This window comes from Podarcis liolepis (genome assembly GCF_965112155.1).
Source record: "Podarcis liolepis genome assembly, chromosome: 1".
Lineage (NCBI taxonomy): Eukaryota > Metazoa > Chordata > Lepidosauria > Squamata > Lacertidae > Podarcis > Podarcis liolepis.
In genome coordinates this window covers 110,015,396-110,032,510 of record NC_139554.1, presented here as the reverse complement: position 1 = coordinate 110,032,510, position 17,115 = coordinate 110,015,396, and the positions used below count along the sequence as shown (strand labels likewise).

The window sequence follows — 17,115 nt, the reverse complement described above, 5'->3', positions numbered from 1 at the left end:
AGTTTGCACATGGCAGCTCATAGAATCCTAGAATTATAGAGTTGGAGGGGACCCTGAGGATCATTAAGTCCAGCCCCCTGCAATGCAGGAATAAGCAGTTGTCCCATATGGGAATCGAACCTGCAACCTTGACATGATCAGCACCACGCTCTAACCAACTGAGCTATCCAGTTTCCGTTTGCTGCATAAACTGTGGGCCTGCCTTAACGGCGTGCACACTTCCAAAAGCCATCTTGATGAACTTAAACACTTTCAATATACAAAATATTACGATGGAAGGCTTTATCCAAAGCTGTTCAAGCTTAACCTTTTCACCAAGTAAACGGTAAACTTGGACTTTATTGCCTGCACGAAAGAGAACGATGCACTCAACAGGGCTTTCCTTTTTTGAAGTTTTTGTTGCAGCAAATCTGAGGGCTGAAGACATAAGTCACTTAGGGGGAAAACATACAGCAGTGGCATGTGTTTATATGGCTGCTAGAGCTTCTGTGGTGGAAACTCTTTAAAAGACCCAGCTGTCCACATGTCTCTCTCCTTATATATCCATTTAGGGTTTTTATTTATTGTGGCATCAAGTGCTGCCATGTCATTGTGGTCCCAATACAGGAATACGTTACTTTTAGTTGAGATAACTAAAATGTCGTAGCATTGAAGGGTTACACAGATCATGAAAGTCTTGGAAGTCTTATACGCTACTCAGTACCTGTAGGCAGGATCGTATCCATCCTTTGCAGGGGGAGAAAGTTGTTTAGAGCGTTGTCTTTCCCCCCACAACACTTTTACGTTGAGCCAGTTCAAACGCTTGCTTCCGAAGCTGTTGATTAATTTGGGTCTAGCTGCTCCTTGTGTCCTGAACTGAAAGCTCTTATTAAAAGTGAGGGATGGAGAAAGACCGTGTGGCTCTCAAGCCCTGTTTATTTCATAGGCTCCCTTAACTTTCCCACATTCATTACAATGTGGATACCTAATTACATGGCTGAGGAGGAATTCCACTGGCTTAAACAAAGGAGCTTTATAGGATTGGTGAAGAATTAAACAATTAACCCTGTGCTTTTGAATGTGTGTAGAAAATGAGAGAACTATCAGTGGTGGAGTACATGGTGCCTCTAACAAAAATAAGTTTTGGTTTTAAGCACCCTTTGGTAATGGACGTCCAAGGATTAAAATTACTTTTAAAACAAATTTCCCTGGCTTATTGATTTTTGTTTCGTTTTGTTGCCCCCCCCCCAGTTTAATTATGACTAATACATATTCATTTCACGTTCCACACAGACACAGCAGATGGCGTTTCTCAAGAGCTGTTCTCTGCAGGCCTGGTTGACGGCCACGATGTAGTCATAGGTAAATCATGTTTCGTTTTGAAATTGCACTGTTGCTGTAACTCAGTATGGTTAAATGGATAAGGGCCCATTCACAACCTCTCTTATTCTTTGGTTTTGCACAAAAAGGACCCGTGTTATCAAAACTTCATTGACTACCATCGATTCTCAAGGGAATCCTCAGCATGATTTCTAATATAAATAAGCAATACGGTACTTCACTGTGGTTTAACTAAGATATTTTTATTTAGCTTCAGTGATTATCTCTGCCTCCTGGTGGAATTCTTGCTTGTTTGGTAACATAAAATGTTCAGCTTCATTTGGAACTCTTCTGTATCTGTGGTGTTAGGATCTATGCGTATGCTTCTAAAAGTATGAGGTTTTCTTCTCTTCTGACCCCCCCCCCAAAAAAAACACCCCCACACCCCACAGCATTTCAGGCTGAGATTTTCACAGAAATAGGCCTTACAAAAGGCTCCAACATATCTTTTGGGCACCAACATCCTGTCCCTAAGAAAAATGAGGTTTCTTTATGGTTCTCATAACCTTCCAGTGTCCCCCATAGATATGAGAAGGAGATCCAGCAAATGAAAGAGAAGAGAGTGTGCAACTTCCTCTGATATAAAGACAGGGCCTATTGGATGAACTCATTAAAGGGGGAAGATTCCCAGTGTCTGCCAAAAATGCATATAAGCTCCTTGCTTACTGCTGTGTGCTTCTTAATTTACTGACATTTCCCCTCACCAAAACAATCTTCTCAGGGGGTTTTTCCTACAGGGACTGCTGTAGAAGCTTAGTTTAGCTAAATTTATTTTTTTTAGGAAGGAACAGGTTCCATCAGTTCCCGAAGCACCCTGAATGAAAGCAACTGGTACGTTGCAATTCCACTTTTCAGCTGAAGCATGCAGAGAAGCAACCTGTAGATAATAATAATTTATTATTTATACCCCGCCCATCTGGCTGGGTTTGCCCAGCCACTCTGGGCGACTCCCAACACAATATTAAAAACACAATAAAACATCAAGCATTAAAAACTTCCCTAAACAGGGCTGCCTTCAGATGTCTTCTGAAAGTCAGATAGTTGTTTATTTCTTTGACATCTGATGGGAGGGCAGGCGCCACTACTGAGAAGGCCCTCTGCCTGGTTCTTGGTAACCTCACTTCTTGCACCAGAAGGCCCTTGGAGCTGGACCTCAGTGTCTGGGCTGAACGATGGGGGTGGAGACGCTCCTTCAGGTATACTGGGCAGAGGCCGTTTAGGGCTTTGAAGGTCAGCACCAACGCTTTGAATTGTGCCCAGAAACGCACTGGGAATCAGTGTAGGTCTTTCAGGACTGGTGTTATGTGGTCTCAACGGCCACTCCCAGTCACCAGTCTAGCTGCTACATTCTGGATTAGTTGTAGTTTCCGGGTCACCTTCAATGGTAGCCCCACGTAGAGCGCGTTGCAGTAGTCAAAGTAGGAGATAACTAGAGCATGCACTACTCTGGCGAGACAGTCTGCGGGCAGGTAGGGTCTCAGCCTGCGTACCAGATCAAAGTGCAGACAAAACTCTCAAGTTCTGTGAAAGCCTTGTGAGATTTGATCTTCCAGTAGGCTTCATAGAATTGTAGAGTTGGAAGGGACTCGGAGGGCCATCTGGTCCAACCCCCTGCAAGGCAGGAATCTCAACTAAAGCATCCTTGACAGGTGGCCATCCAACCTCTGCATAAACACACCCACACCCACACACCCAAACCCACACACCCCTGAAGCTACAGAAGCAGAAAGATAATGGTTTAAGATGGTAGGTGGCATTTACCTCTGCCCCTTTTTTCTTCCTATTGCATCGGCCAAGAACTTCATTGAGGGAATCTGGAACAGTGTCCCATAGCACACACCAGACCTGCTGTTTGTCCTCCAAAGCCATTGGGTCATGAGTGTGCTTGCTTTTTAAGTTAGAACCTTTATTCCTGATCCTAACTTTGGTACGTGGGTGAAACGTTCATGTGTAGAGAACTAACCGGTCAGGTGAAGCCCCCTCCCCCACCACCTGTAGTCAAGTGGTTCAGTCTAGACATAGGTTTTATTACTTAAGTGAGAAATTGAGCCCTCTGGTTCTAATTTAAACCTTTTTGGTGTTGACTGGCTGTCCTTCCCACCAGCCCTAGCCAGCACGGCCCAGTTCTCGGGGATGATGGTAGCTGGAGTCGTACAAACATCTGGAAGGCTACAGATTAAGCACCCCGCCTATATAAATAGGTAACGAAGATGGTAACTGCAACTGGCTGGGAAATCTCTGGTGTAAAATATCATTGAAGGAATTTTCTCCAGTGCCCTCTTCAGTCTATGAAGTTTGTACAGCAAGCTTTGCATTTTGAATTTACTCTGAATATATATATATTTAAGATAATAGGGGGCTTATGCCTTGGTAACCAAGAGGGGTTGAAATATTATATGACATTGACTTCTGGTGAGACTTGAGTAAAGAAGAATTGTTTGTTTAGTCTTTGCGCAATGTGTTTAAAAAGAAAAGGCATAAAAGGTTAACCGAAATAGCGCACTTTAACATAATTTCTCGCCATACTTCAGTCGGGTTGGTCAGACACATAAGAGTGAATTTGCTTAAGGATATGAAAATAACAGTATTCTTTCTCTTGAAAAATCCCATAGTGACTTGCTCCATGGCATGGTTTGCCTTCGTAATGTAAAAGTCGCTTGCTTCAGTTTTATATTAAAAGAGAGATCAAAGTGTCTGCATACAGTCTCTACCTAATTTGCAATGGCATTTGTAGTTAAAGCACAGGAGAATATTGTAAAGCTTCTGAAGACTTGCCACTTCTGCTTTCATCATTTTCCCTGCCTATTTATTTCCCCGTCTTCTACACCTCCGTCTCTTGATACATACATCTAGCTGAAGATGGAATTTAGATGTCTTTTTGCGCAGCTTTCCATCCTGCTCCTTAATGCATTGTGAATCGTTAAGATACGGGAAAGCCATGGAACAGTAACATGCATGGCCAGGGGTACAAAACACAATAGGAACCCTTTTCACAAAGCACTCTCTGTCTTCAAACTTCATGACTCGATCCTTGTTTCAGAAAGCTTTGGGTTGTGTCTTTTTTTCTTTTTCTTTTGTATTTTCTTCAGGTTGCTTCTTGGATAAAATAGTGATGTTAATTTCCCCACCTGTTCTTGATCTCCACATTGAGTGTTCCTGTCCTTCAAAACCTCGTTCACAAATCACCAGGATTCACTTTAGTATTCCTCAGAGAGAATTTGATAATGTAACTGGGGGCTAAACTAAATTTTGGACAGCAGACCCCCTGTAACAATCTCACAGCTTTTATTTTTTATTTTTTAAGGAAAAGCTGCTGTAGCAGGTGACCATTTTGAGCAGTGAATCAATGCGGGAGAGAAACCATTTGACCCTTTTAGTTTTTCTGCTCAGAACTAGGATTGAAATACAGGAATGTGTGTCTGCACTTGTGCACATCAGAGGTTATTTTTAACCTTATGATGTTTCTGAGCAAAGTGTGGCTTCTCTTCTTAACAGTTAGCTGACAGTGCAATTTGCAGGGATTACTTGCAGGCATTCCCTTGATCTGCACCTCTATCTGCCATTGCATCCTATCTCAAAACTCAAAGTAGTTTCTTCAGGGGAGATACCTTGAGTTAACAGGAATTGGTTGTCAAATAACATTTCCTGTTTTGATTAAAATATAAGGACTGAAATTTGTCAAGAGCTTCTGCTTGATCTTTCTTCAGTAGTCAGTTTCATGAAAGTGATGGTAGATGTTGACAATGGAGGCACTGATTGATAACTGCCAGGCTAGTATGAAGTGGCACACTTTGATTTTTAAAAACCCACACAAGTACTTTATGCTGTACTGTGTATGTTTTTCAAGTGTTCTCCCATGACTGCAAACCTGCCTTTTGAGGCTCTCTTGTGTGTATTGACGTGGAATGTAGGCTGTGGGAGAGTCTGAACCAGGGTTGTAGCGTAGGTTACCAGAGCCTGGTGCCGTCGGAGCATTGGGTGGATGGAGTACACATGTGCATTCAACTGCCTAATGGCATCTGCGTAACCCAGGAGGTCACAGCCATAGAGATAAGAAGAGTCATTTCCTTGTCTGGAGAGGTCACTTCCAGGTTCACATGCAGAAGCCGTTTTCAATGGAGCCCACAGCTGTATTGAGGCAGCACTGGGTGTTGAAATTTTGTGCTCCTAACAATTTTGCAAGGGACGCGGGTGGCGCTGTGGGTTAAATCACAGAGCCTAGGACTTGCCGATCAGAAGGCAGTTCGAATCCCCGCGACGGGGTGAGCTCCCGTTGCTCAGTCCCTGCTCCTGCCAACCTAGCAGTTCGGAAGCACGTCAAAGTGCAAGTAGATAAATAGGTACCGCTCCAGCGGGAAGGTAAACGGCATTTCCGTGTGCTGCTCTGGTTCGCCAGAAGCGGCTTAGTCATGCTGTATGCTGGCTCCCTCGGCCAATAAAGTGAGATGAGCGCCGCAACCCCAGAGTCGGTCACGACTGGACCTAATGGTCAGGGGTCCCTTTACCTTTACCTTTAACAATTTTGCTCCCAGGCCAACCACCCCTGTGGCCCCTCCACACTATGCCACTGGTCTGAACTGTAGCCAGCACAAGAGTGTTTTGTGGCACCTTTGATGACCAACAGATTTATTATGACATAAGATTTTGTGAGCATGGGAAAATGTACAAGGTACTTCCAGTATTGTATGGAAACTTCCTTAATCAATATCCATGTGTAATATTCAAGTAGGTTTTACTCAAAATAGACCCATTGAAATGAATGGCCCTAACAGACATGTTCAGCATGCCTACTTTGAGTAAAACTTAGTTGACTACAAGTTCTGCATATTGTGCTCAAGCTGAAATGTTGTGAAGCTTGTCCCCCCCCCCCCCCAATTTCAGCAAAGAAACTTGAACCAAGGTATTTTCATTCTGTGAGTCTCTAATCTGGGCCTACTGTGGCCCTGTTCTTTGGCGAGAGTACTGCTTTTCTTCACCTAGTGCTGCCTCAGCTGGGATCCTTCTTTTCAAGAAAACTTTGGATAAAGGCTGACTGATTGAGTTATTCTGGAACCTAGTTAATCACAAAATCAGTTCCTTCCACTCTTGCAGTGCAGCAGGTTTAATGAACCAACGACTTTCAAATGTCAAAATTAACATAGTAATGGCATCAGATCAATGCAGAAATAAGTATCTTAAAATGCTTGTCAAAGAACACGAAGTAATTTCCAATGGTTTCTTCATACTTCTAAAGCTGGGCTATACCTTATGCTCACCACTGAAAACATGAACAGCCTAGCCTAGCCTGTTGAACTCTTAAATAACTCCCAGTAATGGGCAGAAATAACAGGAGTGGGGATTGCTCACAATCAAACTCAGAGGAGAGGAGGAGCTACTGTCTTGTCTTTGTCCATTGTCTGTCTCTACTGCCTCTTTCCGGAGTGGCTAATTTTCCCAAGGATTTGGGAGGATGAGGTCTAGGGACTGTTAATTGTGAGACTTCACACCAGGAACGTTGCATCTCTATTTGTTTCATCATTATAATTTGTATTTACATATCATAAAACCCATGTGGCACAACTCACTTTTTGATAGATGCTTGAATTTATCACTGGAGGACATGGGCGGGACTAACCAGGTTTTGTTGGACTCCACTTCCAATCATTACCAACCATCATGGCCAATGGTCAGGTATGATGGTAGTTGTACATCATTTGCCCATTTTATCATAATAAAGAGTGAAAGATTGCTTATGTAAGCACATAACTAGAAGAGAAACAGAATTACAATAAGAAATTATTGTCAACACACTGATGTTTTTCTAATAGCCAGAGAACAAAATTACTGTTTGCGTTAAAAGAAAACAAAAGGGACAGGAAGGGAGCAATGACACTTAAAAACAAACAGTGTTTGTGACTTAAGAGTATTTGACTGCATATGATCAAGCTCAGGTTGGATTGGGGTGGAGCTCATGCCGTATTTGACATGCTGCCTGAAGCATCCTGGTTGCAAAGTTTGCACCATGTTGCTGCTGTTGCATTTGCAAATACTTTTCACAAGCATGTTCAAATAAGTATATTCTTAAATGCTGTTAGGGCAGTGGTGGTGATGGTGAACCTGCCACTGGGATGCCACTTGTGATATTATCCACTACTCTTAGAGCAGATATACATTTCTTCAAACTGACCAAGAAAAGTGCACCCAGGGACCATGTATTTTAGGTGTTAGAAAATGGTATCAAGACCCATCTTCACTATACCAGGCAGCTGACAGCAACAGAAGGGTAATGAAGTTGGTGGTGGGGCACCAGAGGTGACAGGTGAGCTAAATTCAACTTGGTGGGTCACAAGAGATAAAATGAAAGTTTACCTCCTGGGATTAGCATTGAATAGATAAAAGCTGTAGACTCAGGAGTCAGAAGGTGCCAGCTGACTATTATTTTTCTGCATTTAGAATATATAAAGTTCATACCTCTTCTTAGTGGAGAGAAAAACCCACACTTTCCCCTTAAAAAATAAATCTATTTCTTCTACTACTTAGCAAGAAAACGAGGCCATATAGATCTTTTTTTAAACTTGCGTTCCTACAGAAGATGATGGTCTTGTGGGTTGTGTGTTAATTACTACCCTGTTGTTTCTCTTTTTAAAGCTATAAATAACGTTCTGTTTACCCACTTAATATGCTGGGTTGAAATGGCTATTAAATTATCATAGTCTTCAGAAGTTGAGTGCAAGTGTGCAACTAATACAATATATATTTTCCCGTCTGTCTAAGTCCTGGTCCCTACAAAACAAGCTCTGCGAAAATGTTAGAACAGAAACCATATCGAGATGAAATTTTGTATTTTCCCCCCCATGAGGATCCATCTACAGAGGACAAATATTAAATTAGGACACAAGGAAACAGAGCAGGTGCTTGCCATGTATCTGTTGCATTCAAGCGAAAATTTGTGTAATTTGGGGTGCAGCTTCTTACAAGTGCGCTATTCTGCTTCTCCTGAATAAATGTATTCAATGATTAACTGTATACCATGTTGCTTTCTGTGTACTCCATTTTCTATGCTTTGTTTTCCTCAGTTGCTGCTAATTTACAAAAAATAGTAGATGATCCCAAGGCCTTGAAAACATTAACCTTTAAGCTGGTAAGTACAGTACTGTGGTCAATAAAGTAATGTAATAAATAGAAAACAATTACTGATCTTTTGAGCCAGGTCTTCTTAATTTCTAGTGCTTTATTAGCTGCCTTTCTGCACTGAACATTGACCTTTTCAACATTTTATTACCCTACACAAACTGAAACAGGAAAGCAGAAAACAGTTTTAATGGTCTCTTTTTTTGAAAAAACAAACAGTTCACTAACTGGAAAGGATAATTTGCAGAAAACAGCACTACTTAATTGCGAAGAGAAAAAACCAAACTTGGCATATGTATCCAAAGACTCAACAGCTGCTCTTGAAGTTAAGCGACTATTGATGTCTCAGGTTTATTACTTAGGAAAATAGCCAAGGCTTTCTGATTGGGACCAGCTGAACCAATGGCTCTACAGTATTTTCTATAAAGAGAGCAGAATCTGAAGTATTCTTTGTGGAGGGGACTTTCTGTTGTTTTGTGTTAACAGCGCTGTGCTTGAATTGCAATAAGCACTGCATTGTTCCTGAGATCCAGAGTGCAGTAATAGCATGCCAGCACCACATGTTTAGTCAGATGAAATGGTGGCTTGCACTTCTTACACAGCATGCACTTAGTTGCACGGGCGCTGCTAATTCTCCATGTTCATAAACTTGCAGCTAAACGTGGCAATTCCTTCCTTGGTGCATAGTGGCTTGGATAGTAAGATAAGTTAACTTAGAGGTTCATAGAAGGAAAGTTTGCCTTCCCCTCCGTCCCTCTGCAGCCACCTCAAAAAGCCTCTCCAGAGGACCCTTCTGAACAATTTGGAATGGGTTGCAAATAGCTCCTACCTGATATGGGGCGTTTCTCCATTTGTGAGCGATTCTCCCCTTTCCCAGACCCCCACCACACCATTCGATACCGAGGAGCTAATGTTCTCTGCTCTATTTGCTAAGGGAGAGTGAAAGAAACAAGTGAGATTTATCAGCAAAACTGGAGAATTCATGGATCACTTGCCAGAAAAACGTTGTGCAGGTAAAAAGTTCCTGCTGCGGAGCCACCATTTTTAATGATACATTTTGTAGGAGCCAAACTGGGAAACATGGATCTGAAAACTATTTTCCTATCTTCTAATATTGTAGCTTTAACACGTATATGTCCAGTAATTTAAAATGGATCGCAGCGGTGGTTGTTCTAAAGAAGCATTCTGGTGGAGCCAATTGACTAAGATCTGTTTAGTTGTGAAAGATAACTGCGACATGTGATAGGAAGCAACTGTAGAATGGCCCAGGTGAGAGGCTGTCATACAAAGCCATCAAATCACAATAACGGTCATTTATGCCAGGGCTGTGTTTGGGAGCCATTGAACCATAGATGTAATTGGTTTATCGGGGCTATAATGTAATATGGGTGGCATTCAGGTTACTCAAGATAAACATGAAGCCATGATGTAGCAACAGTTGTCTTAGCGATTACATACAGTTCAGAATTTAGTGCAATTCTTAGATGTTGAAAGGGGGATTGTGGTGGAGTAGCAGCCACAGTTAAAGCTTGCAATGAGTAGATTTCAGTAAAAAGTGTTTATTATTGGATGTGCTTCTGTATTACATTCTGCACACACAAAAAACCTCCTTTCAGCGCTTGGAATCAATAATATACTTCATTTATTTGCATAAATGCAGTGCTTTTGCATTTAAAAAAGGTATTGTCTGCATTGGGCTCTGAAGATAAGTGCTGCAGACACTATGGTGGGTTGCAATTTTAGATGCAAAAGAAACACAACTTACTTCCTTTCTATAAGGCTTTGTGGGGAAATGTATGGCCTCATTTAGGAAACAGTGCTTGGGAGGAAACTCTTCAGTTATTTATTATTTTAAAAATGGCGAGCCACTAAGCAGCAAGGAAATTACTATGCTTATACTATATGGCCTGTTCCCAAATAAGGATTAAATAAATAAATAAAGCAATCCATGATTGCAATTTTACACATAACATGAATTCAAGTGCCAAAATGTTAAGGCACCATGGCTGCTGTAATCACACACATTTCGCTAACGAAAGCTAGCTGGAAGGCTCTGGGCAAGTGGGTCCAGGGAGCAATTAATGCTTCTGTGGGGAAGGCCTGGCCTGATTGAGACGGCTGTAAGGCATCTTCTCAAGAGTCCCTCCACAGATGCAGAGGTATTAGATAACAGGAGTGTGTCCGTAAGATAATTGAGAATGTGTGTGAGGGCTGGTCGACTCTGGTTGTACCTGAATGTAGTTGATTGTCTATCTAGATCAGTCTCTCTCAACTTTAGGTCCCCAGATGATGTTGGACTACAACTCCCATCATCCCTAGCTAGCAGGACCCAGCAGTCAGGGATGATGGGATTTGTAGTCCAACGACATCTGGGAACCCAAGTTTGAAAAAGACTGACATAGACCAAGGATGGGAAACTTTTTCTGGTTGGAGGGCCAGATCTTTTATCTCCTCCTACCCCTGGAAAGTTAAAGTTGACAGTTGGGCGGAGCCACTCTTGATAGTCACCTGATGTCATAGTGATGTCAGGTGATGTGTCCCTATGAAGCCCTGATGGTTGGGAGTTTAATGTGAACTGCAGGACTCTCAGAACCTGCCTTGCAATTCTCCCTCTCTTTTAGGCATCCAATAAGAGACATTTGTTTCTTTAGGCAGGCTTATTGAAATAGCTGGTATAAAACCTCAATTGTTCCCGGATTCTTTTTTTAGTTGTGAGGTGCTTTTTAAAAACTTCTTAAATTTATACAATATATGCTCTTGCTTCTTTTATCTTTTTAATAATATTTCAATGAGATAATAACAAAAAAAGTTTTGCTTTTTTTAAAGACAACAACAAAATTATATTCTGCCTGCAATAGATGAAGCCTATTCAAGAATGGCTTAAAATGGATATATTCACAGAACGATTAGGACATGTTAACACTTGGGATCATTGACACAGGGTAGTTAATTGCAGAAGTGCTAAATTTATGTTCTTGACAAACGTATCAGTCTCTGCTGATTTAAAATGTCGGACAACTGTGGCTTATTTTTCAGCTTGCCCTCAATAGGGAGAGGGGAGTGTGTGTCTCCAAGCTGTTGTTTTAATTAGTAATATTGATTCAAAGATCTATCACATCTTGATAAAATAAACGCGAACTTGAGTTAATGAAGGTCAGCTACATTAGCCCTGTTGCATTTTCCAGGAAATTGGCTAGGGCAGGCTTGGAACAAGGGAGAAGTCCAATGCTGCATATTGAAAGGTCTTGCATTTTGAAACATAAAGAAAATAGTTTGCAGCAGGAGTAGCCAACATAGTACCCTCAAGCTGTCGTTAGTCTACAATGCCTATTGTCCCTGACAACAACAACAACAACAACAATTTATTATTTATACCCCTCCCATCTGGCTGGGTCCCCCCAGCCTCTCTGGGCGCCTTCCAACAAAACACCAAAATACAATAACCTATTAAAAATTAAAAGATTCCCTAAACAGGGCTGCCTTTAGATGTTTTCTAAAAGTTTGGTAGTTATTTTTCTCTTTGACATCTGGTGGGAGGGCATTCCACAGGGAGGGTGCCACTATTGAGAAGGCCCTCTGCCTGGTTTCCTCTAACTTGACTTTTCGCCGTGAGGGAACTGCCAGAAGGCCCTCGGCACTGGACCTCAGTGTCTGGGCAGAACGATGGAGGTGGAGACGTTCCTTCAGGTACACTGGACCGAGGGAGCTTCAGTCACATTAGCTGAAGCTGTTGGGAGCTGGTGCCTTTCAGATGCTATGGGATGTATGTTGGCTATTCCTGGTTTAACTACTAAAACTTTTTCTCATAAACATACAGGTCCAACCCCCTTTTAACAGGTAGCTGCCCCCTCTACCCATTCAGGTGTCATGATTCAAGCTACATCCCCCACTCTTGTAGATACCCCTTTGGCAGTGAATATTAGCATGCAAGGGTTTTCTTAACACTTATTGGTGTTAGAAAGTAGGAATAGGAGTAGGATATACCCAGAGCTTTTTTTTCAGCTGGAACTCAATTCCGGCCCCTCTCAGGTGGGCACCATTGCCATTCTAAGAGAACAAGGGAGGCATTCGTGGTGAGTTCCAGCACCTCTTTTTCTAGAAAAATAGCACTGGATATACCACGAATAAATCCTTGCTGCGATAGAGGCCAAAGGCTGCTTGGTTGAACTTAAGGCAAGAGAGATATTTTGCTCCTTGTCTGTATTAGAAGGTGTAAAAAAAAACCATAGTTCTCACCCCCCAGTAAACTTGTTAAGATGTACAGACAAGGGTCTAATATATGCTGGAAATGCTCAGAGGTTGAGGGATCATTTATCCATATGTGATGGCAGTGTAAACCTGCCCCAAAATTCTGGGGGATGGTTTATGACGAGCTCAAAAAATTTCTCCAGATCACATTTTCAAAACAGAAACAAAAAGCGGAAGATTTCCCATTAACGATCATTGGAGGTGAGATCCCCACAAAGGCTCATAACTTATTTCTCTATGTGACGGCAGCAGCCAGACTAGTATATGCCAGAAGTTGGAAAGGGGGAAATATACAACTAAAGAACAATGACGGTATAAACTAAAATAATTTGCAGAACTTGCAAATCTCACAGCTAAAATAAGAAATCAAGATGGAAAAACAAGAAGGGTGAATGGTACAGCTTTGAGGAATATTTTTAAAAAATTCGATACTAAAATCAATCTACAAGTAAGGGTAATTCTATAAACAACAGTTAAACACAATGAAGGAATAGGGGGAGAAAACAAGGGTGGAGTAACAAACTGATATGCAGCAAGAGCTAGGTTTGTTTAAGAATGCCATGGAATGTAAGGTTGGGAAGTCTGCGCAAAATTTCTGTACAATGGTAAAATGTGCATAAATAGAAAAAAGGAAAATGCACAGGTTTTTTTTAAAGTATAATGTGCATTAAATTAAAGAGGTTATGAAGATATTATGCAAGCATATAGATAGGTATGCCTCAACGCATTATGGCTTGATGCCTATACGATATGCTGTGTATCTGTTAGATGTAACATAATAAAGGGCTTTAAAAATGCTTGCAAAACAAACAAACCATAGTTCTCCTTACACATATTGACATTTTTGTGGGGTATCCCTCCTCCTTTTTTCCCTCCAGGCTTCTGGCTGTGATGGTACCGAGATCCCTGATGAAGTAAAACTGATTGGGTTTGCTCAGTTAAGTGTCAGCTGATGCCAATCACTTGACCCCCAGCGAAACGGTGAGATTGCGAAGAGGCCAGCTTTACATTGCAAAGGAAAATTTTCAAGCACCACACACTGAATTTCTGCTTCATTCTCTAGCAATTCACCAAGTTGGAACCCAAGCAAAAGTCCACAGCTACACTGCTTCTGCTAACATTCCAAAAGCTACTAAATGTGTCTCTAGCAATCAGTTTGGATTTCCCTGAGTAAAAAAAATAAAATAAACAGACAGATTGGAAATGTGCTCAGGTGGCTATGTATCCATTGGTTACAAAAGGAATTTTCTATCAGAGCTATTCTTTAATTAAAATAATAATGCAGTAATAACTATATTAGTGGATGATACCAACTCTCTTTTGTTGTATGTAGAAATGAACATAATGGTAAATGCTAGAGTTTATTAGCCAAACTTGAATTCTAGTTTTAAAACCCAACTGTGAATTTTATTTCCCCCTATATTTATGCATTATACATCCTAGGTGTAAGAAATTGATTTCTCCCTCTCCATTTCTTGATTTATGTGCTTATTGCAGTTAAACATGTTTGTTTTAAAGAGTTTCAGGTTTATCTTTGAAGTATTTGTCACTATCTCTGGTTTCCCCCGTTTTGAACTGTTGTAGGCATTTAGTTTTGGTTTTGTTTGGTTTGTGTGTCCTTTTAAAATCCGCAAGTGGATTGTCAAGAGTGTGGGAGGTGCCTTGCAGATATTAAATGTTCTAAGACTGTGCCTGAAGCTGGGTGAATCTGAGCTCATCTCATCTCTAGGCCTGCCATGTCTAGATTGCTGAGTAATGAGGAAGATTTATTGTAGCAGAGACTTGAGAAAAATATGGCCTACGTTCTGCTTTGTTGGGGGAGTCTACAAGCTGAGACCTTATAAACAGTTGCCATTAAGCTAAAAATGCCTTTACTTTGCCCATCTCTGATTTGGCTTATCTTTAAGGGATAGGAATTGTTTTATAATGATAAAACTTGAAGAGAATCTGAGCTTTACTTGAAATTCTGCAGAACACCCAGGTGGAGTGCAAATAATAAGAAAGGGCTTTGTGCAATGACTTAAAAGGTAAAAGATACAAAATTCTGTTACAAGACCTTTTTAAATACTTCAGACCGAAGTAGTCATACGCTTAACCTGTGGCATAGATATTTTGGAGCTAGTAAATGTTAGAATGATTCTCTAATCTGAAGCGTATTTTCAGAGAAGTGGGTTTCTTGGATGTTATCATGTTAAACAACTTCCTTGCTAAACTTAGATAAATGGCAGCTCTCTTAACATACTGGGGGGGGGAGTGGCAAATGTGTTATTTAAGAGTTATTTATAATGCCTTGTCATAAATGTTTGAGGTGTTCTAGAACCATTTGCATACAACTCATTGTAATTCCATTCCATTCTATTGTTTACACAATTACTCAAAGACTGACTGCAGAGGTAAAAGGAAAATAAAAGTGTATTGCACAAATAAGTTGTTGACTTTCCTTTAAGGGTGAAGCTGCGTTGTATTAAGTCAGAATTCCAAGTAACCGTGAGAGAGGAATAAAAAATTCACCCACCCCAGGTGACTGGTTACTGTCTCCAATTGCTGTTGGTTCAGTGTATATATGGGGCACTTCAAAATGCGCCCCACGTGTTGCACATGCTCAGTTCAAGGATGAGTCAGTCTAGCATCCCAACACTTCTTACCAACCAGAAGCAGTCTGCTTTTCTTCATCTTTATGGCGCCACCTTCATTGTTTTTGCTGCAGCAGATTTAACTCTGGAAGTTAACTCCATTTTCTTTCCATTTCCTGCTTTCCTTGAGTTCATGTCATTTCTAGTTTGTTAGTAATTAGCAGTCAATCCCTGCACATGTTTAACTGGTGAGAAGCCTCTTTACTTCCATTTTTTCTTTTCTTTTTTGAGTTTTAGTTTTTCAAAAACAAAAACCACTTGTCATCACAGAACAATTGTTTAAAGCTGTTGTGTTAATAAGTACTTGGTTTTCTTTTTCAAAAGTTTTTTTGCGGGGAGGAGGCAAGGAAGTCTAAAAATCCATTCCTGTGGGCAAGGAAGACCAGAAAAATGGGGGTGTTCCTCTATGGGTGAATAGAGACCATGTGGAGAATTTATACCAGAGCCTGTATACCACCACTATAGAGTAGGTAACAGGCAGTATTAGAGAGTAATGGTGCAGAGACAAAATGCTAAAGCTATTTAAACATTGCTATGAATGAAAACAGGGTTACTGCGCACTACCTTGAAATAAGAGGAAAAGCTGTTACCTGGCACAGACAAATGATCAAGGAAGAACACAATAAGCTCAGCTGAAGTAAGAGCACGCATAGGAAATCAAACACCTATGGCTTTTTAATGAACCAGTTGACAGCTTTCTGCTGTTCAGTCTCTCCCCCCCCCTTTTAAAGTAAAAATCAGAATAGTTTAGATATGTAAGCAGTGACAAAGCACCATAAACATTGCATAAGAAGCCTCTTCACTGCAACTCTATTTATTTATTTAATTCATGTATTTATATACCATCCTCTAAGAAAACAGAGCAGTGTACAGCAGCATAAAAAAAACCTTTAAAAGGAATACAGCACAATTGTTAAAATGACTGGCTGCCCAAGACATTTTTTAAACAGTTGCCTAGGTATGTTGGCATAAGGAAGTCTTCCAAGGGTTTCCTGACAGTCAGAAGTAAAGATTCCTGGTGAATTTCTGCTAGAAGAGTTCTCCAAAGCATGGGACTGGCAAAACTAAATGCCCAACTTTCTTCTGGGGCCATGGTGTAACACAAAATGGCTGCCATGTGAAAAAAGCAGAAAAAGAGACAGGACCATAAAAGAGTTGACACGCCCCCCCCAGCCATTTCTTTCATTGGGGGCAAGGTAAAGGTAAAGGTACCCCTGCCCGTACGGGCCAGTTGTGTCCGACTCTAGGGTTGTGCGCTCATCTCACTTAAGAGGCCGGGAGCCGGCGCTGTCCGAAGACACTTCCGGGTCACGTGGCCAGCGTGACAAGCTGCATCTGGCGAGCCAGCACCAGCGCAGCACACGGAAACGCCATTTACCTTCCCGCTATAAAGCGGTACCTATTTCTCTACTTGCACTTAGGGGTGCTTTCGAACTGCTAGGTGGGCAGGAGCTGGGACCGAAAGACGGGAGCTCACCCCGCCGCGGGGATTCGAACCGCCGACCATACGATCGGCAAGTCCTAGGCACTGAGGTTTTACCCACAGCGCCACCCGCGTCCCTGGGTTCATTGGGGGTAGGAGAACCAAATTGAGCAACCACTCAGAGAGAACAGCTATTTGCACCTCTTATTTCAGAAAGGAAGTAAACGAGGGTGTCCGGTCTTGGCATCCATTGAAACGTGGGCATGTGTAAGGGGGCACATTCAAAACAGGAGAGGCCAAGCCAGTGTAGATGGGAACCAAGTGGGAAGAGCAATCTCTTGT

General features: G+C 41.5%; 1 protein-coding gene and 1 long non-coding RNA gene across 7 annotated transcripts in view; one reads left to right on the top strand and one right to left on the bottom strand.

Annotated features, from left to right (window-relative positions):
• STK39 (serine/threonine kinase 39) overlaps window positions 1-15,141 on the top strand; it is a 112,092-nt gene extending 96,951 nt beyond the window's left edge. For all 6 annotated transcript variants that reach the window (XM_083496691.1, XM_083496688.1, XM_083496692.1 and 3 more), the window contains exons 16-18: window positions 1,273-1,341; window positions 8,415-8,479; window positions 13,596-15,141. In XM_083496691.1, the coding sequence (XP_083352817.1) occupies window positions 1,273-1,341; window positions 8,415-8,479; window positions 13,596-13,670 (209 nt within the window). In that variant the 3' untranslated portion in view covers window positions 13,671-15,141. The remainder of the gene's footprint in view (window positions 1-1,272; window positions 1,342-8,414; window positions 8,480-13,595) is intronic.
• The window catches only part of LOC310704407, a 240,074-nt gene that overhangs the window by 115,823 nt on the left and 107,136 nt on the right, over window positions 1-17,115 (bottom strand). The gene's annotated exons all lie outside the window — the stretch shown is intronic.